General features: G+C 42.0%; 1 protein-coding gene across 2 annotated transcripts; it reads right to left on the bottom strand.

Moving 5' to 3' along the window:
• Nucleotides 1–24,751, bottom strand: spire1a (spire-type actin nucleation factor 1a). 2 transcript variants are annotated; one of them, XM_079175904.1, is made up of 18 exons: nt 24,277–24,751; nt 20,691–20,722; nt 12,764–13,045; nt 10,751–10,876; nt 8,829–8,903; nt 8,553–8,717; nt 8,256–8,342; nt 7,426–7,555; nt 5,687–5,734; nt 5,263–5,420; nt 4,971–5,052; nt 4,702–4,844; nt 3,227–3,256; nt 2,215–2,352; nt 2,033–2,103; nt 1,234–1,261; nt 969–1,132; nt 1–874 (listed from the first exon to the last, which is right to left on the bottom strand). In XM_079175904.1, exons 1-18 carry the CDS (start codon nt 24,632–24,634, stop codon nt 604–606), a joined length of 2,388 nt encoding a protein of 795 aa, XP_079032030.1. In that variant the 5' UTR covers nt 24,635–24,751; the 3' UTR covers nt 1–603. The 2 variants fall into 2 exon arrangements, with proteins under 2 accessions (XP_079032030.1, XP_079032031.1); XM_079175905.1 differs by lacking the exon at nt 3,227–3,256.
• Between the last annotated feature and the right edge of the window lie 1,539 nt (nt 24,752–26,290).

Raw genomic sequence — 26,290 nt, 5'->3', positions numbered from 1 at the left:
CTATTCTCACCCCAACGTGTCATCCCTACAACACGAGAAAACAGTAAATATACATTAAACTGGCTATAAAATGAATGATGTTACATTTGGCATCATTGTTGCTGGAAGAATAAAAGAGGAGGGCAGGGGAGAGATGGAGGTTTACCCCAACAGACCTGACAGGAAGATCTACAGTGCATTTCTGTCAAAAGACAATCTGTTGCTAATCCTGAGTGCTAGAAGTAAACAGGAACTGGAAACTATATTCAAAGCCAAGGTTAGCAAGGGGCCTAAGATTACATATTATCACTGCAGCTTTTGGCTTTCTGGATCCCTGGATCCCGCTTTAATGTCAAATATACATTCTCTTACCTGGATCACAATTGCAACATCAGCAATTCATTGATTTCACTGATTTGTTTTTATAGAAACATGGCTCTCCTTTGTTATCTGGCAGCTACCATACAGTCCTGACCAGTCATGACCAATCATAGCCTGCCAACTTTTCCTGAGACAGGGTAAGGTATAAGAACCTTCATTAACTTTGGGGTAGGATGGATTTGCTTCATTGAAGGGTTTGTTTTTTTCATTGAACGAGAAAAGTGCAAAGGGCAGTCCCTCCTCCTACACCTCATTGATGGTGCGCTCAGAGGGCCTGAAGTTGTCCGAGTTCGACGACGACATGTAGAACGATTGGGTTTTGCGATTGAGCCGGGCGCGTTTGGTGGCCGTGCACAGGCTGCGCTTGCTGGAGGTGATGATCTCCGTGATGAACTTTTTGCAGTCTATACAGATCTCCATGGTGACCCAGTCCTCAGTAAGCTCCTTGGGCAGCTCAGGCTCGTCCTGCGACTGCCCATCTTTGCTGGTACTACTGCCGCTTTGCTTCGACAACCTGAGGACAGAAAGAAATAATAGCTACTCTGACAAAGCATGACATTTCCTCAGTATATAAAAAAAAAAGACACGGGAGTTCTACAGTAACATACTTGTAAGCACTTCTGCGTAGGCTGTTTCGGCTGTGTCCAGACCCAAATGGGTGCCTTTCTGGCACAGCAGAGGCAGACGCTCCACTTGCCTCTTCTTTAGCCGCAGTACCGGGGCCCAAAGAAAAAATGGGCAGGATCGAGTAGGGCTTGGATGGCAGCCGCATCTGAGGTAAAAAAAGATTAACAAAATGTTTTTTTTTAATGACGTTTATGGAGGGGGAGGAAATTGTAATGTAGGTTTAATTTAAAATCAACAGCCGCCTACCTTTTTAGAGCACTGGGAACACACAGGCCTGGAGACAAAGACAAAAAAATTGCTATTATGTTGAACATGAACAGAAGCTATCCTTATAACATGCCTAACGCAGAGATGAGAAGCAGGCTAAAGAGGTCTGGTAACCTCAATTCTTTGACTCCACATCCCCAAATTGTATTCATTTCCAAACTTCCCTCAGGAGCCACAAAAGGTTTGATATGTTCACATCCACAGTCGTACTCTGTCCTGACCCGCCGGATGGTTTGTTACACAAAACCATCTGAGAAGTCGTCATTGGAAAAGAGCAGGCACTTCCAAAAAATACTTGGCAGGTGATTGGAAGAGCCATCTGTCAATCAAACTCTTACCAAAGCCAGTCGAAAGAAGAGCAAAAACATTTTTCCTGGAGAAAAGCCTTAAGTGCCGTCCTTTGAGCTTCTTTAAATGAAGAAATACTCTCCAGTTCAGATACAACTATTGCAGCATCTATGCTGACCTCTTTAGGAGCCGCCATTGTTGTCTTAAACAGTTGCCTCTCTGTGTCATCTCGCACAAACCTAAGCCAAGCCCCTAGCTGCCAGTAGCTGCCAGTAGCACAGGAAGCTGATTGGTCCGTGCTCTGGCCTGCCGGACACTAAACACTTTACTTGAAGCCCAACAAGATTCATTTTTGTGTGATTTTGATACCGCGATTCACACGACGACATCGCAAGAAACCAGCAGCCGTGCAAGGTAAGTAGTACTCCCCAATGCGTGTAAACAGACTTGGAGTTCCCCTGTAAGTTGAGTGGTTAGTGATTCAGTTTACCTTTTGCAGAACTGGCAGGTGTAGGACCAGGTAAAGAGAGAGAACCTCTTTGTCCGACATGAAAAGCACACCTAGAGAGGAAAGTATGAGGTGAGTTGAAGACGGTACATGGAATCCGTTTTCTTCAAATGACTGAGGAAAATGATTGCTCCGACGATGTAAATCCTACATGTGGCGTCTACCTTTCCTTTCTTGAGGGCATTGTAGATTTCTTTGTACTGCTGAAACTTCTCCAGCTCTGCCTTGACCAGAACCTGTCTGATGTGCATCACCTCCTCCACCGTCAGAGCCAGACACTCCGCTGGGTAGCGGAACTCCTCCTGGAAGAAAAAACACACATAATCAAATCAGCAAACTAACCGTACATATGCAGATTTAGAAAACGGTGCGAGAAGTGATGGCATCTGCTGCCAATGAGACACCCGTTGCACACCACTTAACCAAAAGACCAAGTATGCGATGAGATGGTGACAACACTGATCTTCTATGTTCTCTGTGAACCACAGATGAAGCTTCCACTGACAGGACACTGACAATGAACAGAAAATACAGAGCATGCTGGTGATGTGTGTGTATATATATATATATATATATATATATATACACATACACACATACATACATACATATACACACACACACCAGTCATGTTGGTGGTCCACAGCTTTTTGCAATCAAATTACTTTCTTCAATTATTTAAAAATCGGTCGTCTAGAATTTGAAGTCATCCAGCTCAACGTGGAGAATTTTCATTTTACTTTACTATGACGGTTTTATAAGCATTTCAACGCTTCCAATTTGCATGTGGACCCCCATCACGGTGCATGCTGCGGTCGCCAGGAGATTTGTGACATAGCTGGGAGCCTATTCAACATATGCATCCATCTATTGAACGTCTGAACTCTATAGCAGAGCATCCAAAGTCAAAGCTCAGGGAAGTTCCTCACCAATCATTTACTCTCACTCTCCTTCAGTTGGCTTGGATTAGAAAATGTGAGACTCCGTTGTAAGCATTAACTGATTATTTCTCTTTAACCTTCCCCGAGGCGTTTTAAGTATGCCGCAGATCTCCCATTCACACAAAACGGTCACGACATAAGGTGCCGTTCATCTAAAACAAGTCTATTGGAATACCCGTACAGTTCACCACACAGTGTTATGTGCCTTTAAAGATATGCAGTAACGGTGACATACCGTGCCCTGAGCACCGCTGGCAGCTTCCACCTGACCAGCAGAAAGAGGGAACAGGACTATAACACAGGTAGGATATTCCAACAAGCTCTGCTGCAACTATGCTTAATACAATTCAACACATGATGCATCTGTTAGAGGATCGGAGAAGAGTTCAATGAAATGGCAGCAGTCATAACTCATGACTGCGGGATCACAACCGACGACTAGGTCTGATGGTGCAGACCTACATCTTCTTTTCACGAGAACGGGACGGACACGAGGCTACAGTGACCACCAAAATAAAATCAGTTCACCCTCGAAGGCCAACTGGACGTTTGTGCCAAATTTGAAGAATTTCCCTCCAGGCGTTCCTGAGATATCTCGTTGACGAGAATGGGACAAACGCACAACCCGAAAACAAATTCTAAAATGTGTTGATGGTGATGGATAGACAGAAGGTTTCCAGGTTACCTTGGCACTGGGATCCGCCATCAGCTGCAGCATTATATGAAACAGGAAATGACTGAAAGTAAGTCTTTGGTATGAGACATTTTAATGAGATATAAAATGAGTAACAGGGGGGGAGGGGAACTGCAACAAAGATCTTTCTGTTTTACATCTACCAGAGAAACTCAACTCTTATGTGAAAGGCAAAGCATGCACTTGAATAAAAAAAAAAGGAAATAAACATGGCTTCATGTTGTGGAAATTACTCTTTAATTTTTATCATTAAATGGGTGACTAGAAAACTGAAATCGTGTGGCTTTTGATTACCTCAATCGGTCACAAAGAAGTTTAATTATTCTCATTTTTAGAGAGGATGTAATCACTAACATGAAAGGCATAAAGTTAAAAAATGAGATAACTGTCCCCAGAAGAGCCGTCTCCTCCAGGGTTTTATCTGTTATTTCTTTTGGTTTGATGATGGTTGAAACCAGGGCCCCTGGTTTGGTGCCAGAGGTCTGCAAATTATCTAGAAAAGTAGTGAAAATGAACCAATTTCTTCTAAATCCCCTTCATACAGCAGCCTGTCCTGTGTTTTCAATTATATCCATCAACCTCACTAGAATCATACGACCGGCGCAGAGTTACTCAGAGAACCAGTGACCTCATGGAAAACGAATGACCGGTCACAGGACGGGAGTCAATTTGTGTTGTTGGTAGATTTAGAGATTTAGAGTCCATAGGACGTGTTCTAAAAACTAAAATGTATGCCTGCACTTTTTACTCTTTTAGCAAAATCTCCTTTTCATTTAGTTATATTGTATTATTATTTTGACTGATAAGAGAATACTCATAGTTATACCAATAAAGAATATAATTGACCATCTTAGATTAACCACTTTATATAAGTGTATTTGCAACTGGTTTAGTAAAATCTGTCACTCCTGCGAGCTCTGTCATCTACTTTTGAGTATTCATTCATTTGTTCATTCATTCATCCAGAGAGGATTTGATGGATAATCCAACAGAGACAACGCCCACAGTTTACATACCAAAGACTTGGAGCTCTGTTTGGACGGCGGTAGAAAGGGGTTGACATTGGTGGGGGACTCCTTCTCGATTGAGTGCCGCCTCTGTGGAGACCGACGCTTGTCTGGCTGTGGGGTCGCAGACACAGGCAAGAACTTTGGAGGAACTGGACACGTGGGACAAAAAAAAAAAAAATAAAAAAGTAAATTATAAAGACGATTTTATTTACATGTTTGTAGTGATCAAAAAGCCAAACGTAATATATTCCAATATGTTCCAGGTAAGCGCTTACCCTTCTTCCCTACGACAGGCTCAGGTGACGTGTCCTCCGTCACAGATGTGGAAATACTGGAGCTGCTCTCTGTGGGATCCTCCTGTCAACCAGAAGATTACACTCATTTAGTCACGAGACACAGACGCCTTTATTACTATGAATGGTAAAAGAAAGTCCATTTAAATGTTGCCTTTGTTCTTGTGGAAACACGGATACTATCATCAACATTTTTCAAGATGCTTAATTGAAACCCGATTAAGCTTGTGATGATCATCTTATGAGCAGAGGCAATAAGAGTCAGACATCTTACGTCAGATTCGGAGCCGTCCAGCTCAGCCAGTGCGGGCGCTTTAAGCAGCTTCTTCCTCTGGCTAAGGGGCTGGGCTACATCTTCATCTGGTCCCAGCAGGGTGCCACTATCCAAAAACTGGGTGCTGACAGCCAATTTCCTGGGTGCATCAGGAGTGTCTGCGGGTGAAAGATACAATTGAACCATAAATTCTCATGAATCATCGCCCTATCTGAACAGCTGGCCATCATGCCACCTGCGTCTTTGTATCGTTACTTCATGATACCACAGAGTCAGTGTACACAGGCCACATGGTGACCAAGATAAGCCCCAAATATATGCTTGGATTACAGATGTTGTCCTCAATAATTTCATTTAAATGAAGGAAACTGAAAATAGATTTCTTTACAAAGGCCTAAAGACCACATCACTGACTCTTCTTTACCTGAGCTGCGGAACAAGTCCTGAGGAGTGCTGATGCTTTTCCCAGCACCTGCAACGGAATTAAGGGAATATAACCATTAGCAGGACCACACATATTCATATTTTCATTCCTGACACCATCCTAATACCACAGGGAGGACTACTTGACAGCAACAAGCAGCCGTCAGGTGTGAATTGAGGAGATGCTGTGTAGTTGTGGGCTACGCTCACACACACACACACGCACACATATGTTGTGCATAGCTGGAAAGCACAGAGGGGGCGGTAAGTGAAGGGGAAGCGCCAGGGGAAAGCCGAGAAAGACAATGAGTGCAGCCACAGCGCAAAAGGTTATTCCCATACATCCATCTGGATTACGGTCATCCTGTGACCCTGTAGTGACACATTCAGACGGTCATCTGCCGTTCAACTTTTTACCAGCTTTACGTAATTTGTCATATTCCTCAGTGAGATCGGATTAGGGTGGCTAACAGGGCAGACTGGCTGCAGGGGCAGAGTGATCTGTAATCTCACCCTGCTGGCTCTGTCTCAATGGCTATCCCTCATCACCTAGACCACAGATGGTCCCCTGCGAGTAACTACTGTATCCGAGACACACTGTCATTCATAACATGACTAAAAATAAAGTATGCCTGCGCTGAAGCTGTATGTTTATATTCTACCTCCCAGCAAGGACCAAGGTGACCATTTCCCCCAGTCTGAGATTCAGTAGTACTGTGTTGACCGATCTTTTCTCCAGGTACAGTACAGGTGACAGTAGTGTGTCATACAAACACACTTCTACAACACAAGCACAATATAATAAAAAAGAGGGTGTGTTTAAATCAAAGGGAAGCAGGAGCTAATCCTAAAATAGCCTGGAATGAAACACAAGGTGCAACAATAGGAACACAATGGGTGACGTGAAACTTTACCTGATGAGTCAAAGCTGTAAGACATGCTAAGAGGTCGCATGACTGACAGATATGGTCATGTTTGAAATTAAGGAAATGGGAGCAAATAGGAGAAAAAGAAATCCACGAGAGTTAAAATGGATGGTTAATTCAATAAACAATCCAAGTTTGTAAACACATATTGCCTGAAAATCTATTACAGAGCCGTATTATGTTTAGGAACACCCTGTTTAGCCTCCCATGTGTATCATTATGCAACCACTGAAACACATTACCTTCCTAAATCCACTTACAAAAGGCGTCTTGTGTAAACCGCATAGAAGACAACATATTGGCTGTTTTTATCTGATTAAAGCATTAAATGGTTGAAACATATTATCCAATTATGACGGCCGCATACCAAAAGGCTTATCTACCGCCATGCGCTGCTTACTTTTAGAAAAGTAACATCAAAGAGCAGTATTACTTACACATTTTTAAGTTAAAACCAAAGAACTTGTGAGCTCAAGAGCACAATTGTCAGTAACCACAGCTGTTACTTTAGCAGTTCAGGTCAGGCAAACAACTCAAGGCTCACAGCGGCAGTCAAAGTGATCCTTGTTCAAACACTGCGACTTCTGATTAAGTGAACAGATCAATGTGAGAAGAGCGCTGTTAGAGTAACCATGATGGATGCGGTCAAGTCATGCTTAATGGTTTTTGTTCCGAGTGGTTGGGTTTGGCTCGTAAAGCAGTACGTTAACAGACAGTCTCTCACTGATTAGATTTTGCAGATTCAAATCCTCTTAATGGCTATTTGTGCATGTAGACATTAGAATGTTAACGTGTGCAATTGTTAGCGGCTTACCTAGGCGGTTTCTGCGGATCATGTCCGGTGAGACCGGCCTGAGCTTCCTTTCAGATTTGATGCCCTCCAGCAGTCGCTCGTGGAGGCTCCGGGGACGCGTCGGGTAGGGTTTCAGTTTACGAGCTGCAGCCTTTCATGACAACCACCCACACCAAGTGAGTACTCGACGTAAGAGCGCATGATTTGTAATTGCATTAAGTCGGTGGTTCTCAAACAATTTTTCAATAATGTATTCCCTTAGAAATATTTTTCCTCCAAACCAGCACTTTCTTAGAAAAAAAAGTGTTTGTTGCAGCAGTTAAGAGTTTTCAGCAGTTATTATAATAGCATTGCATTGATTATAGGAATCCTGAATACAAAACATGGTTTATCAAATTATCTATATTACTTTAGGAATTATGCATTACTAATATTTTTTTAATTAACATTTAAAAAGAATATCATGTACCCTGTAGTACATGATATTCCAAAGTACCCCTTGGGGTACCCCAATTTGACATACACTACATTAAGTCATCCAACTCTGCTATTAGTCAAAGTTGAACACTTAGTAAACAATACCACCATGTGATGACGGGTGTGCAGTGAACTTATGTTCCCCGTGATCCACAGCCTCATGTGGCATGTACTGTGAATGCCAGTGTGCAAATTAAACAGCATAAAATGTTGATTGCATAACCAGGTTGAATATAGATAATAACTATCACGAGTCACTCTCTAAATGTTGCCAAACTGAATAGTAGAAATACATCATATATCAATATTGTATACCGAGTATAGTACACACTTAAACTGTGTAGATTACTGTCGCCATGTTGTGTTCTACTCACAGGGTTGAGAGGCGGTCTCGACCTGATGAAATCAAGAATGATCTCATGAGCGCTCTTCTTTAACCTCGGTGGGATGCCTCCCTTCACCTGGAATGACATCGTTACATTTTAATGATGATCATTTTTTTTGGAATACTTGCACTGAAGAGGTTGTATAAAGCTGCGGAGAGAAAACACCATTGCCACGTGAGAACATTAAGAAATGTGACCATTAACACAAATCATCTCATTGTAACGCATACATCTCGATTTATTCGAAACAGAGAAAAAGGCTGAATAAAAATACTTTTTTCTTACCATGACTTTTCGCAGCTTGTAGCGTTGGGAGCGGATATCGTCCATCAGCATTTCGTACGGGGTGAGCTGGTATTCAAAGGGTAACGGGTTATACTGACGATCCTGAACCTTCTTCAATTTAACACCATCTCGTAGATCTCGCATCACCTGCACCCAGAACCGTGCCTGGTGGTGACAAAAAAAAAAAAAAAGATGAGACATGATAACTACTGCAGTCCATAAGTTATGTGATTGCCAACACATTGGTGACAGACGCAGACAAATAAATGCCCTTACCCAATCTGCATTTTGCAGCTCATCGAGGTCTTTAACAGGTTCCTCCCGAGTCCCGCCTTCCATTTTCCGAAGATTCTAGCCAAGAAAAGGGAAAGCAGAAAAACCATGAAAATGTTTTCTGATGTCATCATATCCAAAAAGGTGTACCACTGCATTCATAGTATTGACGGACATTAAGCTGAGGTCACCGGCAAACTGCCCATACTGTCAAAGCAGTCTGGTTAATTAGTGGATTGATGTTTCACATAAGCATGTCGATATCCGTCTCATCCTATAATGACACCAGAGGTAAAAAAAATAGAAAACAATAGTCCGCTAATGGCTTCCATTAATGTCTGCCTGCTGAATCCTCACTGCACAAGCTAGTTATTGAAAGTTTTGGGTGACTGTGTGAGGTTAAGGATCGCTCTACTTGTTGTCAACTGCATGTGGCAAGTGTAGATATTGTTAACGGTTACTCTGCTGTCACACTATTCTTTCAGTTGATTTGTTTTTCACTGAAGGCATGACTGTGCACTCGGGGAGGACACAGTAGCTGCGCACATTTGATTGACAGGGTGCTGTTCTAGTAGCTCCACCACCAAAAAAAAAAAAATACGGTCAGAGACAGTCAAATACTCAACTTATATAATAAATAAATCAATCTAAATTAGGTTCTGGTTTATTAAAAGCTGTTGGATACATATTGGGTAGAATATCACTCTCAGATCAAAGAAAGAAAAGTCCTCTGCTGCAGCTGCTTTTCTTCTCATCATCAACACGACTATTCATCCACACTTGTGTTTACTGCTGAAACGCACTCCTTCTTACCAAGTCTAATCTTTTCAAACCATTTTCAAACCATGACAACAACCTGCAGCTCACTGACACCTTTCACAACAAACAACGCTTTTGGTGTATTTCTAGACGGGCAGAACAGACGGGGGAATCCAACAAGTAGAAGCTGATACACACCGCCAGAGAAGAGAGAAAAACAACAACAGTGAGAGAAAGACTCACTGACTAGCCTCCTAATTTGTGAGTACGTGCGATACTGTACGGTTACTTATTAGCAACTATCCAGTGACATTCAGTTCTATAGGGAGAGCAAAGCAGCCCCCATAGCCTGGGGGGGGGGGGGTCCCCTCTTGTAAGCTCCTTACATTGCAGTAACAAGGTTAAACTTGATTCTATAATCACATATTACATAAGGTTGTTCGCATTACTCATGCCTCCTGCAGAAAACAAACTCAGGGAACACAAAGTTGTACTCGTAAGTGTACAAGAATTAGGGCAAATGTTCCCGCAGCACATCTTGATGAACAGTTGGTAATAGTCTAAAACACGTTGTTTCTAAGCTGCTTTATAGGGAATCCCTCAGTAATCAGAGTCAATTACTCCATTACTAATACTTCTATGCACAGAATTAAATCAGAAATAAATGACAAACAGCAAGCCGGACCACGTCCATGAAGAGTTAAGCCATGCCATCTTTGTGAGCAGTTATGTTGTAATTGTCACTCTTCTATTTTCTTTTCCCCATCATTAGACCCCTACATGTTCCAAGTCAACCAATTGAATTCTACGCAGTAAAGACACAGACTGCAGCAGCAGAGTGGTAACTCCCATGGACTAAAAGGTTGGTACTTTCTCATGTCCTCTTATCTGTTCACTTTCAATTCCTTTCATAGGTTTGTGAGATGCAAAATTAGTCAAATGCTTTGAGTATGACTCATGGACAACATTTTCCATCTTTGGATGAGTGGCAATTAATAGAAGTGAGTGTAGGTGTTACTCATCATTTCTGAAATAGGTTTTAAGTGACTTCTTCATATGCAAAAAAAGAGCGAGCAGATGGAATCGGTTGCGTTTCCGCTCGACTGACTTATCCGCACCAGATTTATTAATCACAACCGCAGATGTCACATGCCATAGTTTCTTACCTCTTTGGCATTCTTGATCTTCTCCAGAAAGGTGTGTAGTTCCCTGGTCTCGGCGTACAGAGCACGACACACAGCCTGGTAGTGACTCGCGGCGTCGGATGTGCTTTGCAGGTGGGAAGAGCATAGCTGTAGAGGAGAGAAGGGAAGGAACTAGGTTATATACAGTGGTACCCTTGAGGTTAATTAGGTTTGTGATATTGGGCTATATAAATACAATTGATTTAACTTATACTTGTGTAAAATGGCCAATATAATGTATATATATCCTGCATAACTGATGCATACAGAGATCTCTTATATAGTTAATGCAAAGAGTCTTTTTGTGACCAACATACATACATACATAGACAAATATTACAATTATTGAGGCAAACGTTTATGGAAATACACACAATTTGGTGGCCATGTACAAAGACACTATAGGCTTTTAATTTCCAGCTGTTGAAATCATTGACAACAATTTCCACCAAACTTAGATGATGCAATAATAAGACTAAGAGTCTGCAGCTCAGTCTCAGTGGTGCATCAAGCTCAATGCTAAAGTGCTAATGCTAAAGTCAGCATGCTAACATGCTCATGTTAAGCAAGTATACAGTTTTCCAGCTTAGTTTAGCGTGCAAGCATGCTAACTAATTAGCACAAAACACAAAGAGTCTGATGGGAATGTTATTAGTGTTGTTAGTGCATTGATCAAACTGAAATGTTGGCCTGATGATTGCACTAGATGGAGAGTTGAATTGGAAAACCCAAGTTATTACAATTCATCCTGAGGGGGAATATCAATGTCTGTCAAAAATGTAATGCTGATCCATCACAAAAACATGTGTGGCTCAAAGTGGTGCTAGAGAAAACAGTAGGGGACCACCAGCATCACTGGGGCCGTCGCAGTGAAGGAATCCATCGGACAATTTTTGAAATATTTCAATCTGGACCAACGTTGTCGTTTGGCGTGGCTACAAACATGTACAGTCCGAACCCGTTTGTCCAGTTTGAGCTACATTGCCCGACTAGTATCACCATCTAAACATCTGACCCTCATGGCATTCGACAGCGATTGTAAAGATGATAATGGCCATCCGACAGAGCAATGGTAGAGCGTCGAATCATCTCCAGTGACACAAAAGGGAGAAACCGGACGAGTGACATTTTCCCGCAGGGCTTGGCTCGCCACAGGAACGTCTGACTCAGCGCAACGTCTTCTTCCTTATCCATTGAAGGGAAAATCACATGTAAAATGACACCTGAGCAGCGAGAGTCTTTACGAACATGCTTAAAATACAAACAACTATCTGTATCACGCAAACCTTATCTATTGAAAAAGAAACTGTAGCTTAACTGTGTATATTTTTTAGATATTACAACAGTCTGTGCCAATGTCAGAGTTTGGGGATTTGGTTTTTATTGACGAGCCCATCCTCAGCTCACTATGGCGATGAGTAAAACCCATTCAGCACATTCAACGTCTAACTATTCCCGTCTTAGTGGGACGCTTCTCTAGCGAGTCCCGTCATCCTTTGTCAACTTCACGTCTTACTGAACCCTCATCGACCCAACCTTCCTCAGACAGAGCAGCAGAGTACAAGTGAAGGAAGGAGGTCAGTCAGGAATGTGCAGTGACCTACTCCAGCCATGCCATACCGCCATACTGCAGTTTACACTCAAGAGAATGATTGTTGGAGGAATTAGGAGTCAGGCAAGGCTGGCAGCAAACAGACCTAATGGTTGTGTTATACACCGGGTTCATTATATGGAAGAACGAACTGTGAAAGTTTTTAAGCCTATTCCCCAAATACCAGCATGTTTACACAGCTAGAATTGCCAGTCTCATATTCACAAGCTACTTGGGGAATTTGCAGCATGACAGACCCCATCAGGGGAATTTGAGTGATGTGTATGCACTGCTCCGTTATCAGATCTGATGTGAAAACGGCAAAAAAAAAGGAAAAGAGGAATCTGTATATTTAATATGCCTTATATGACTTTCATGAAATGTTCTGCAACCCAGCAACCTACCGTCATGAGGTCTCGATAGCTGCGAATACTGCTGACAGAGCTGGTGGTGGTGGCGGAGACGGGCTCCTCTTTCTCCTCCCCTTCTTCTCCTTCCTCCTCACACTCATCCTCCTCCTCTGTGGCTTCGTAGCCCTCGTCAGGACAGGGGTCACTCTGGTTTTTGTCGGCGTTGGTCATCAAGTCGATCAGGCGCTCCAGCGGCGGGCTGAGTTCACGCTCCTCATTTTCTTTGAGGCCATAGTCTAGAGCTTTGTAAATCATGATACCCAATGAGTCAATGACCTGTGGGACAATGGACAAATAGAATGGCGTACATTATTATGGTGTACTGGAAAATACATCATTTTACAGACCTATAAAAGGGTTCCTTTCAACAGAGTTTCTACAGGAAAAAACTAACAAAACAACGGTGCAGGATTGGGTCTAGTTATAATAAAGATTGACATCCACCGTCTTTCACAATTATCACATCATTTACTCTTAAGCTAGATATTAAAGACAAAAAGAATAACTAGAAATTTAACATTCAGTTGTACAGCTGACAGACTACACCGTTTACTATACGGTTTTATGTTCATTTTATAAAAAGGTGCTATACAAATAAAATTTATTCTCATACTATGATGTTGTTACTATTATATTAATTACAATGTTATGTTGCCCCTGCTGCTCTTTGATCAATGGCACACAGGAAGATCCTCATGGACAGATCCTGACTTAGTTAGATAAACATCTCCAGCTACAAAAAAATAAATTCACCTGAACAGACAAGAAGACAGTTCATGTCCATAAACCAGATGCGAAACCAGGCCACAGAGCGTGATTATTACCATAATCTGGGGATGATTTAATTGTATCACTGCTTCACTTCATTAATAAGCAGGGTATGACCCATCTTTTCTATTTTGCGGTTTGTTCCAAAATGTCTCTAACAACCACCGCACTGAGACGAAACAAAGTTCTTCTTTCACTGCAGCATGACAAGTTGGCTCTGCCGTGCAACGTCCACGCCTGACAACTTAATCAAACCACTGCTCTCAGTTCAACGAGTATTTGGAAGCAAGAGGAGCTAAATATTTTGTCACAGGACAGTAGCTCACTGAGGAGGAACTCCAAAGGAAGGTCTATAGAGCCGTTTATCACGTAAACTTAGACTGACACACACAAGTGACATTACTCCACTATATATATATATCTTTATATAGCAAATAGTGGTTTGCTGCTCTATTTTCAGAATGTTAAATAAAACGCCTTTAAATTGACACTTTAACTTCATCCAGCGCTTATATTTGAAGCACTAGAGCTCCACAATGCACCACGCCTGCATGAAAAAAAATACTGTAGCTTACGTCCCTTTTCCCTAGTGGTGTATTATAGAGTTCCCTTCACTGTTCTCTAGAACATTCAACAAGGGAGTTGTGTAAGCGTCAAATTGCTGTGGATACATGGTTTGCACAACATTTGGATGTAGACACCTCAAAGCTATTCTGAATTTGCTTTGACGTGATACAACGATGAGCTAAATGCGCTGCCTACTGTGAGTCATTACTGTACTGTGTGTTTATGACCAGAAAGGAATGGAGCGACATTGTTTTATTTGGACACCTCCCTTTTTCAACACAGCGTGGATGTGGGTGAAGCTGGTGTAGTCGGGCATGGCCGGCTCGGCTCGGGCCAGAGAACAGCACCCGGCTGTGGCGTCTGGGAGTGTAGCGCACAGAAGGGGAGGGTGTTGACTGAGCATGTTTGAGATAATTGACAGCAGCAACAAAAGGCAGGAAAATCATTACATTACCAACACGGCAAGTCGAGCTCAAGTGACGCCCTCGAGTTTGAACTTACACACATAGATGTTTCCCTATAGATTGTTTTTTGACATTGATCTTTCTGAGACACGCTATTTTTCTCAACACCTTATATTGTTTTTTTCTTAACAGTGAAAATATGGGGATATACCATTCAAGATGAAGTTGGTATCCACTTATGCGTTTGCCAATAATTGCACAGAACATGTCATAATCATTTCAAGTCGCTCCGGCTTTGCTCTATATCACCTGACAGCAATGGGATTGTTATTCTTCTCTATGGCTCAAATCCCCGAACTGTCGGTTTAACTCAGCTCACTGTTCATCGTCCAACTATGAATAAAAATAACCTCTATTCTGAATTTACCAACACTAAACTATCAAGCCCATTCTTTTACTGGGAAAAGAGCAGTTTCCTGGTCTTCTACGGTTATCACTTATCAACCATCTCTGTGTGCAGCTGATAATCCTGTTCCAGGGCTAAAATAAATATCCTATTCCTTAGTGTCTCATTATGTAACCTTATAATCCAGCCGTACGACAACACGAGCCGTAGTGGGCGGACATGCTAGGGACTGCTGGAGAGACAGACAGCACCAGGATGTCATTCATGGGCCACAGGGACGTAAAGAAGTACATTGGAGCATGTATAGTAAACCAACATCAATAATGAAGTGAGGAAAAACCTCCTGTATCCATGTGTAATTGTAGCAGCTGCGTTACACTAGATTTCTAAATGAGGAACATTTGCTATACTGTCGAGGCTTGGGTGGATTTAATTTGAATCCAATTTCCATGCAAACACAAAACGGCTTGTAATAATTAACTGCCTGTGGTTTAACAGTGACTAGCACAGGAAGGCTCACCGTTTCACATAATTAACCAAAAGCACTCTGTACATTCATCTGGTTCTGACGCTCCTGAACATCAATAATGACAACTTGGACTCAATTCAGCAAACACACAGTTAAGTCCATATATGAATGGGTAGGGAAAAAAGACGAGGCTGGATCACTCCACCCCGTCAGTGGCAGTGGCGCAACAGCTTCATGATTTAATATTAAAGAATGGCACAAAGTCCTCCATGAGTCATGTTAGATGGAACGGGGAAGAGGCATCTTAAAGTAAAATCGATAGCCAGCACCCAGGAAAGATGAAACATTACATCCATTTTATAAATACACCTCACAATCTCACTGGAGGACTTGTGACTCAGAGGAATGAATGAGGCAGGGAGCCAAAGCAGAAGGAGGAAGGAGGGGAAACAAGTATGCGATAAACAGTTAGGAAAGACAGCAAGAAAATCCACTGCTTGGTTTCAGTCATGGGCAGAAATGCTTGGTGGCAAACCACTAATTGAAACCAGGCTCCACCCGGGACAGGTGGAGGCCTGTCAGGGTGGATGAAACCCTGAGCAGCTGTTGCTGTGGCCTTGACCGACCGCAGGTAACACGGGAGATCGCCTACGTTTTCAAATGCTTCTCAGGGAATGTAGCGGGATGAGTCACGCTCCACAAACAAATAATCCTGCTCTGGTCTTGCATGACATCCCTGCATATTGAGGTTCTTCAGGCCTATGTTTTCCAACAATGAGTTGTTCTAGACTTCAGAATCTCCTTCTCACATGAAGACCAGCGTCAGAGGCATCATCTTGAGAATCAATGGCGAGTAGAAATTTACTTTACTCATGAATAACCTTTATCTCCTTCGTTTCATATCAAATCTTCATTTCTAGACCTAAGACCTAGACTAAGATTTGAAAGGATCGAAAAAAAATCATACAAATTAACACGGAAAGAAAATACTTTTTTCTCCAAACAAGACCTAATTATTTGTACCCACTCAACAAAATTAAGCACAGTTTTCCCACTTAAAAATGGTCAAGCTGTACGCTCGACATTGCAAACACAGACAGGATAGTTTGGGCACCCGTGAGTAGAAATGTTGTCTCTGGAGAAGCTAAAACTCAACTATTTATTGTGAGTGCTGCCTTCTTGACCAGTATTTGCTTGGAAAAGCAACTAATTCTCTATGTGACTACCCCTGGTTAGATGAAGTAAATGAAGTATAGCTTTGATAAACTGCCATTTTAATTCATATGGGGCAAAGTGAAAGGTCGAAAAATAGCCATATGCATATCTTTGGTTGTATAAACAAGAGGAGCAACCATGATGGGGAGAGCATCAGTGAGTCAACCACTACGCAGATGGGCAAAGAAAGAGCCGTTTGTGTGAGCGTTAATGGTGCTCTTTAACACAAACGTGGGAGAAAGGAAAAAGTCCGGCGAATGTGCTGCTGAATCTTTTAGCACACAGATCTGTAGAAATATACAACTACTCCTATTTCCCATTAATGAATTGTCAATTCATATCAGTAAATAGGACAACATCTAATACAGATGTATTAGTACTAAAGTGTCACCGTTAAAAATATGCACTTCATAAAAACCCTTTTTAAACACTATTCATTTGAAAGCAAAAGTCTATATTCTTGCAGACGTCAGCAACAGGACTGACGTAATTCTTTGAGTTGGAGTTAACACAGCACATTCTTGCCTTTGCAGCCCAAAGCAACACTGTGACCATCAGAGTTCACAAAACAGTCAGCTAAGCAGCCTTCAGCGCTTGCAAAGCCATCACAACACAGACAGTTACATAAGCAGAGCTAAATCGAGACATCTTCCACTGCGAGAGCGGGATGCTCGGCCTCCTCCAGTCTGAAGCGTCGCTATTCATTGTGGGACAGAACACGACTCGCTCTTTTATATCCCATTCTTAAAAAGCTGTCCAGTTTGCATTCATATGTGAAGTCAGCTGGAAATTACAGGAGAGGATTGTGAAAAAGTCCCTCTGGATCAAACAGCCATTACCGACATTGTGTGTCATCATTTCAAGCTATCGAGGTGGAATAAAAGCTGATACGGGAGATGCAGGTACATTTAGTTTTAAATCTTTGAAACAAAAGGGGGCATATCCATGTAAAACTCAGGTTAAGTCACCTGAGCATTACACGGTCTAGCTTATTTATCTACAACCAATATTCATCAGCTGCAAAAGCTAACTGTTTCACCTAAAATGTTGTCAGACTCCACGTTGGCTCTAAAACGCAACAAAAACTGTCTCTTCACACAGAAAACACAGGACCTTCTAGCAACTACTGTAAAATATCTGTGACAAAAGATAACTGTGTAAACTTGACCGACTGAAGTGGAAATTCAATTCATCTCTCAGGGCTGACTGGACCAGAAGAAAATGATTTATAGATTTCTTCTTTGTTGGATATAAATAGAACACCCTGACTACTCAATAATTGGCATTCCTGTGGTGTTGTGCTTGCTGTGATTATCCCTGTATGGGCAGAAATATAACCCGAGGGGGCTGCAATGTGAGCTGCACGGGTGCTTTTAAGGGAAGCTGTCAATGTCGCTAAAAATCAATTGATTGATTTGGATAAAAGCAGGAAATAACAATTAGGTCACCAGTAAATGTCCGGCATACAGGGATCAAACTGGGTGCCAATCACTGCACTCAAAAGTCAGACAACCGACCCAAAAAACACACACGTTTGTGGTCTAATACGCAGACTTTTACTTCAATTTATCAATTTACACAAACTCTACAGCCATCTTTAAAAATCATGAATAAAACGACGTCTCTTCCTCTTGAACTGTGCAGCATCACGTCAGAGCTGACAAGAGTAAGAAACTGTTTGTAGAGACGGAGCTCATTGCCTGCAGTGACTGGTATGAGGAGGGCGGGAGACCCGCACTAAACACAGAAGCTTCACATGCAGACACTTGCAGCCCCTGTTCAACCAGCTGCAGCGTGGATCCCAGGACTGTTCCCATGCAAGAAATATGCACCGCTCTGCAGAATCTGAGCCAAACAGTCAAATCCAACCATGTGGAAAGAGGATGAATGAGAATGATGATGCAGTTTGCGTCTGGAATTTAACAGGTCTGTGAGTGAACAACGGTTCAATCTTTGGGTATGGTGGGTCCATATTATTTCTTCAGATTACTCACAACTGAAACTACTGGGATCCATTTCAAAATCCAAGGCTTTACTTTGTGCGTGAAGCTGGCAAACTAATAATCTCGGCCCATAGTTGAGCGACAGGGAACCGAGCAGACCGGAGAACCTGTAATAGGACACTACAACTAATCTCATCTTCAGAGGACAAACTGGGTTGAGCTTGTCGTGAAGGCGACAACTTAAGGTGCAAATTATTTTCTTTTAAGAAATAGTTACCACTAGCCATGCAGATGACAACAGAGCACCACAAGAGAAATACCAGCTTGAACTCAAGTGACAAAAGGGTACTTTACTTGACATTATTGATGATTATCTTAACACAGGCTCTGTGGTGTAAGTGAGGGAAAGTGGGTCAACTTACACAAGAGACACAAACAAAACACACAACGCCAAGACATGAGGGTCGATGGGCTTTGGTCCAAATGTGACCAAAGTGTATCATCAATAAAAAGGGTAACACTGTGTTTGTGTGAGTCTCTCTGTTCACTAAATTAATTTTCCAGAATGATCAGAATATAAATCAGGTCAAGGAAACGCATCAAAGTGAATTTATAGTCCCAGTTAATGCTCGGAACATAACTTATAACATTACATTAATGCTAACACCTTCATAAGAACAATGCTCACATGTTTAGCAACGATAAAGTATACTAAGCACTGATTGCAATGTTCTTAGCCAATTCAGATCAGAAGTCTGATCTGCCGATTCCGCCGATTTAAACTCTCAATTCCCTCTATAATATATATTTTACATTGCTGTAAAAACATCGTCTTCAACAACTGTGTTTATTGAAGTTTCTTGCCAAAAACTAAATGTGGGATGGGAATGAGTTACAATATAACAAGTGTCTGATTAAGTAAGTTGTTCCAAATGAGTTTACGGTTGTTCCTCCTCGGCTTATTTTGGACTTGCAGTTGTGACAAATTGCAAGCTTCAAGTCTTCACTCACGCTAAAGAACTTTTTTGAAGACCCACATAGATGCCGTCTTTGCTCGGACCACTACCATCTTCAAACTCTGTCTTCATTTTGATCTTACCACCTGTAATGTTTCGTGACTGCATCTTGCAAGGTTGGTGATTGTCTCTTTGGTTAAGCTATCAATCAATGGGACAAAAAATAATAAACAATTTTTCAAAACAAGGTGCGTCCTCAAAGTTTGGCCTCGTGGTTTATTCTGTGGGATAGTCATGCTGATGCAAGGTGTTACACATTTTTAACAAACCAACAAGGTAAAAACACCCTGTTCGTTCTTTGTAACATAGTAATAAGCAAAGACAATGATGCAAGGAGGAACTCAGTGTCAGCTAGCAAAAAAAGAGGAGGAGGAGAGGGCAGGGACTGTCAGCTGAGGTGGAGGAATTCTACTTCAAACTCAGCCATGCAAAAACACAAACACACACACACGCACACACACTGAATGCCTGTGATCACATGAACAGCAAGGCAAATATGAAAGATGATCACACTGCTCAGACTTGATAGAGGACTCTCTGTGCACTTAGTCTATGTACACATAATAAAGATTTGAGAGACTTCTCCCAGGACTATACAGTATACCTTGCTCGGCCAAACAGACACATGTCTGAGTGAGTGTATGATAGTATAGAAAGTAATGCATTTAATGAACAAAAAGAGAAGAAGTCGTGCTCTTCTATTAACGTGCCCTTCTGCATCAGAGTGCAGCAAAGACACTACTGGTACCACTCTTCACCAGCATTGATAATCAGTTACTGTTCATTAATATGTATTTTTGCATTGGCTCCTCGTAGATGTTTTTCTCAAGGCCACCGACAATTATGTTGCAACACAGCGGCCACACCGGCCTACTTGTGGTGCGATTGCTCACTAGTAGATTCAGTGGTGGGCAAGCTGTGAAAAATAGTTTCTGAAATCGTTTTGGCATATTTAAATGATGCATGACAGTTGTGGAGTGAGAATAAATCTGATTAACTGAATTAAAAAGCCGCATATTTTATCTGGAGAGTAATAAATAGTGACCAACCGCTCTAACAGCACATGTTGAAACGGAAGACTAATTCTCTGAAACTGAACTTTGAGTGATTAAGGAGACTGATGTGAAACTCACCTCTAATGACGTTGCAGCCGGTTGGTATTTATCTGTAATGACAGAACATTGAGAGAGTTATTACACTCGTAAACACTTTGGATACTTTAATTGTGCCAACACACCCTCTGAATTATTTGTGCACATGTTCTGTGTAATTATATATGACATCTAAAAAGACAGAAAACACACCTCACACAGTGTTACAGGACATAAAATATTCAACTCGAGAGTGGAGAGGAAACTGAATGTAGGGGTAGATGCAAAATGCGATTCCTCGACAGCGGCGACTGTAAAACTACAGAGTGAATAAATGATTATGTTTTCTCTGCAGTCACTGCACACTGCCTGAGGCAAACTGTCAAAACCTGCCACCGGGGGCTGCTTATAGAGATATGACTGTTCCCTCATACTCTGGAGAAAGACGCTGCCCTCTCTTCAGTTCCATGAAAACCTCTCTCAAAATGGAAAGTCAATATAAAAGAACCTCGATCGTGACCCTTCACGTACACTATACGCATTTTCTAAACAACACAACGAATCACGGGAACCTCAATGAACGGGAAAAACCTGAAGTTCCTCTTTCATTTATTGGACAAAAGTGAAAACAAAAGCTTTGACGATCGTATCTCTTGTTCCGTAAGTGGCTTTTCCAACACACCTGTACCTCTAGATAGATCTCAAGAGCTCAAACGTACACACAGTAAGTCTGTTTCCCATACTGCATAATTGTATACACTTTAACTTTTGACGGGTAATCACAGGCGAATAGCGATTGGAACACAGGGTAACTGCCGGTAAGAGTAACGTCTGGGGTGAAAGTACAAATAGGGAGATAGATGTGCAGACTTTGACACCTGTCCGGACTGTAAAATGAGGTCATTGCATATAAATGAGACACTTTGGTCAGATGCGTCATCTCTCTGAATGCTAATACAAGTGCCATTTTCAGTTTAAATTCCATCAATTGAGGCAGTGATTGAGTAATTTCCAATTAGATAGCACTACTCTGACTGCTGTGGCTGCATACTATGACATTGTATTTCAATGCAGAGCTTTAGGAGACGTTCAAGGAAAATACACGTTTCTCCGCTCAGTTCTGCGCAGGTCACTATGAATTACAGCCAACAGACGCGAGGAAAAATAAATAAACAGTCATCCACCAACGCTCAGTTGAGAAACACTAGGTCCTCTGTTTGGCCCAGTCAAGGAGAGATGGCTTGGCAAGGGCCCTCGTCTCTCCTAGAGCGATTAAGTCACCGTGAGGCATATTTGGAGCAGTGTGCCATGTCACCCAGACTATCCCATTCAGTGAAATATCAACCTCAGTACTGCTGAAAAAAAAAAGGGGTTTTAAAGAGAGAGGGATTCAGACGGGGGGGATGAAAGACTTCTCTACCAGATTGCCCCATCTCTAATCTAATTAATACATACAAGATGTTAAATCATATTCAAACCCCTTCAATGATATAAATAACCACATCAACTGTATTAATTCCAGTTAAAATACCGCATGCAACAAATCAACAACAACAACAACAAATCCTCTTTACTGGTATGAATCACTGCAACTCTTTGGAGGTAAACAAGCATCTCTCTTATTTGGATGCAGCCTTCAGGCTTCATTCGGGCCCTTCTCTTGGCAACGTGGAGTGGCAGTGAATGCATTCTTCCCCGTGCTCCGTGTGAATTGATCCGACTGCAGCAGGAGCAGCGTATACATCGCATCAACGGAGCCAAAAATAAAACACTTGACTGGGACTCTGTGTTGCTCATTAGTCCGATTCTGTTTGCTACGCATTACTGAGATACACACTTCCTGCGGTGTGCAGCTCTAGACGACATCTTAATTCAAGCAATAAGATGGGAAGAGGGATGTGAAGGCCTCAGTGTTGGTGGTCTGGGTGCTGGCCAAATAACGACTCATGTACAGGCCCATATGTGGATTGCATAAGCAAGGATTTTTTTTCTTTTTGCTGGGGTAGCAACCTCTGAAAGGGGACGCAGAGCTTCTGAAAGCTTAATAGGCCTCACGTCTTTCTCATCACCAGGCCTAATAAGAATCAGGACAGAGCCGAGCTGTCGCAAAATACCTCAGCCACTAGCCAGATGACCGGCAAAGAAACTCTCCCCCATAACCTCCAAAATCATCTGCAGTCAGACTGATACAAGTCTGTGCCTTCATCATCACGTTTATTCTATTTTTAGCAGCGTCAACACTTTCAGAAGAACCGGCTGAATCGGTTTAAACCGAGAGTGTAATTTCCACACACAGCAAGCGTCACCGGTTGGTTCAATATGCTGAGATAAGGGAGAGCTGGACTGCAGGGTGAGCGAGCGAGAGAGGGGTGTAAACAGGGGAGGGGGAAATAAGAAGAAAAGGTGGCTAATAAGTTCCCAGGAGAGACGGGATTTGACCTCGGTGCTTGAGGCGATGCTGAGCTGACGGCCACACCTCCTCCACCCACACCCAGCTCTATCTCTCACATATTAATGGAATGCTGTTCAAAGTATTTGAGACGCTCAGTACGTCTCTCGACACACCTGAACTTGGTGTACTGGAAGAGGCCTTGCAGGAAGCACCTTTGACATTTGTAACCAGCACGGTTGTTCCAGTAGTTGACTGCCTTCAGCTTGAATCCTCAAGTGTGAATCTAAGCTTTACTATATTAAAAGGACGCCAGGGTTCAAGTCATTCGGTCAGGAATTATTTGATATAATGTTCCTGTTTTATGTCCATGAGGCCAGACAGGTACATTAGGACTCATTTTGTTCATCAAAAATTAATAGTTTGGTCTATAAAAAGGTCTGTAGTCCAAATTAATCTCACTATCACAAAAAAGGAGCAAATATGTGCATTTGAGAAGCTGGTATGTGTGAAAGTTTGGCTTTTTTGGTTAAAGGATTATTAAGCATAATTGTTGCAAATTATTTTTTCTGCCAATTGACTGATCAACTCATCTATTAATCGTTTCACCTCCGAGGTAGATAGTCAAAGTGCAGCACACTAGCAGTTAAGTGGATCTACTGCGCACACAGCCCATGTGCCTGCAAGCTTCCACCTTACTATTTATAACCAAACTAAATTAAAACGTGTTTCCATTGTGTTTGGAAAATCTCCCCCAGGTGCATGCATCCCCCCCACTAATCTGTGCCTTTACCTCAATGTCACAACACAAACAATGTGCCTGTTAGCAGCAACATGAGTCATCGGTGTGATGCTCGCTATATGGCGTTGCTCTGGACTGGGCCCACGGTGCTCTGCAGTTTGAATCCATCACATGGTCCATTGTTTACTGTAGCTATCTGACCGCTGCAGGAGCGTAATTTAAAACAGAGAACCTAGACCAGCCCTGTTAACACCCCCGTATGAATGAACCATGTTTACAATGTCAATATTAGATGCATGTCGGAGGAACGGACCCCGCCTGTTAATAATTGATAAACAGCTTTATTTTGTCGCGTTGATTCCCTGCAGCTATGCGGTGATCTGTGATGTATTTTTAATGACCACCATCGAGCGCCTGTAAACACATTCGCCACATGGCTGGAAGCAGACGGCCACAACAACATGGCCTCTTCGTTAAGAGATGCTCCGTTCGTTTACCTGTGTCGTCCTCAAAGAGTAGCTTCACGGTGCCGTCTCTCCCGATCCTCACATCCCCGGGTCCCTCGATCTTCTTCGGGTAGTCGACTGCGGCTGAACCGCCCGCGGACTTGGAGCTTTTCCTCCGACGTTTCTGCGCTAAAGTCCGACCGCACTGATAACACACGGCCCAGGCCTGCTCCTCGTTGATCGGCTGGCTGTACAGTTTCAGGATGTCTTCCAGGGAGACCTCCGCGGCTCCTCCGTCGCTGCGGTCCATGTTCACCACGTCTCCGGGGCTCGAATCGGACGCGAAGTCCCGGAGAATGGTCGGCGAAGAAGTCAACATCCCGTCGTCAGTCCCCGGTCGCTTGGCCATCCTCACCTCATCATGAACACATAAGTTAAAGAGAAAAAGAAGGTGAGTTATGAATTAATATTCCAGTCTGTCCACACAGACGTTAGGCTCTCAGCTGATATCTCTCCGGTGTGAACGAGGCGCATCAACGGCTAACTGACAGCACAGCACGTTCCGCGTGGTCTCAGTGCCCGCCGCGTACACTGCGTACACTGCGCATGACTCGCTTGTCCATCATCTTAAACTGAAAGCGGAAATCGTCATTTTGTAGGCCGCAGGACTTCCGCCATCGGGTGTGTGGTCAAAAAATCACCACAAAAGGATAGGTTAAATTTAAAGAGTGCACTATAATTGTGAAATGTAAGGTTTAGATTGGTGGAAAATAACTATTAAGTTAATTTGCAAGATCAAATAAACACCATTCTTAAAACTGTTTGATTGATTACCCCTTGAGTGCACTATAAAAACATGATTTATGAAAATTACAAGATTTTGAGATAGCATTATAGTTACTGGAGTGCAAAAAAAATAGATTTAGAGAATAAATAAAAACGGAGACAGAAAAATCCCTGTACATTTTGAGTAATTACATTTTAAATACCATCTTTTTGATTTCCTCAATATTTTATTAAATTCAAATAAATAAGTATATTTGTTCTTACCTTTTGGCCTGTGTCTTTTGCTGCTGTGATTTTCCTCCTGCAGATCATGTTATCTTTTTTTACTAAACTTTGCAGGTTCCTACCCAAAGTAATATAGCCTTTTAAAAGTAGTTAGGCCACATTTAAACAACTACATTAACGTTAAAATGCTGCCTACATGTTAATGCATCAATACATTTATCAATTACTATAATAACATAAATAAAATAATACAACTCTAAACACTGAGCCGTATTTCATGTTTGAAACTTTAACCGTTAATACTCAAAATATACTTTTAATGCAGGACTTTTACTTATATTTTAGTACAGTTTTACAGCAGTATAGCCACATTTAATTAAATAAAGGATCTTTGTACTTCTTTCACTGTTGCAAGTCACCAATATCAAGGTGTGCTTATTTCTTTGGAAAACAGAAATAACAGCACAAGTGAGAAGCTTACTTTACTTCTCATACACACATTTTCTGCAGAGCTCCATCTCCTGCTGACTGAGATGTAGCTCACATTATTATGTGATTATTATAGACTTTTTTTAAACATTATTGCCATTAACTATTTATAGTGTCATGTTACATTATCAGTGAGAGCTTACAGACTATGGTGATGTTAGGTGATGTGTTTTATTTCATGGAATAAATATAGTCTTTTTTGGCCGCGGCGGGGGGGGGTGGGGGGGGGGGGCATTTTCCCAGGCTAATATGCCTGCATATTTTCTTTAGGGACTCTTGGGCAAATATACAATAAATAAATAAATACGAACAAGCTTTTTTTCTCTTGCTATTAGATGATTATCATAATCATGCTATTCATACAAAAAATAAATTCTGTAGTAAGCCTAGCGGCAAACAAATAAGATAACTATCAACTCATGTGGTTGTGGGCTCTGTAAAGGACAAAGAGAGAACTGTCTCTAAAAGTATCCGTAAGGTATAGACACACATCAATGAATTCATAGAAAATAACGTAAATCAAGTTATTGGTCTATTGATGTAGGCTAATCAATTCTGCTGTAGA

This window comes from Pholis gunnellus (genome assembly GCF_910591455.1).
Source record: "Pholis gunnellus genome assembly, chromosome: 16".
In the NCBI taxonomy this organism is placed as follows: domain Eukaryota; kingdom Metazoa; phylum Chordata; class Actinopteri; order Perciformes; family Pholidae; genus Pholis; species Pholis gunnellus.
This window is presented reverse-complemented; position numbering and strand designations above follow the sequence as displayed.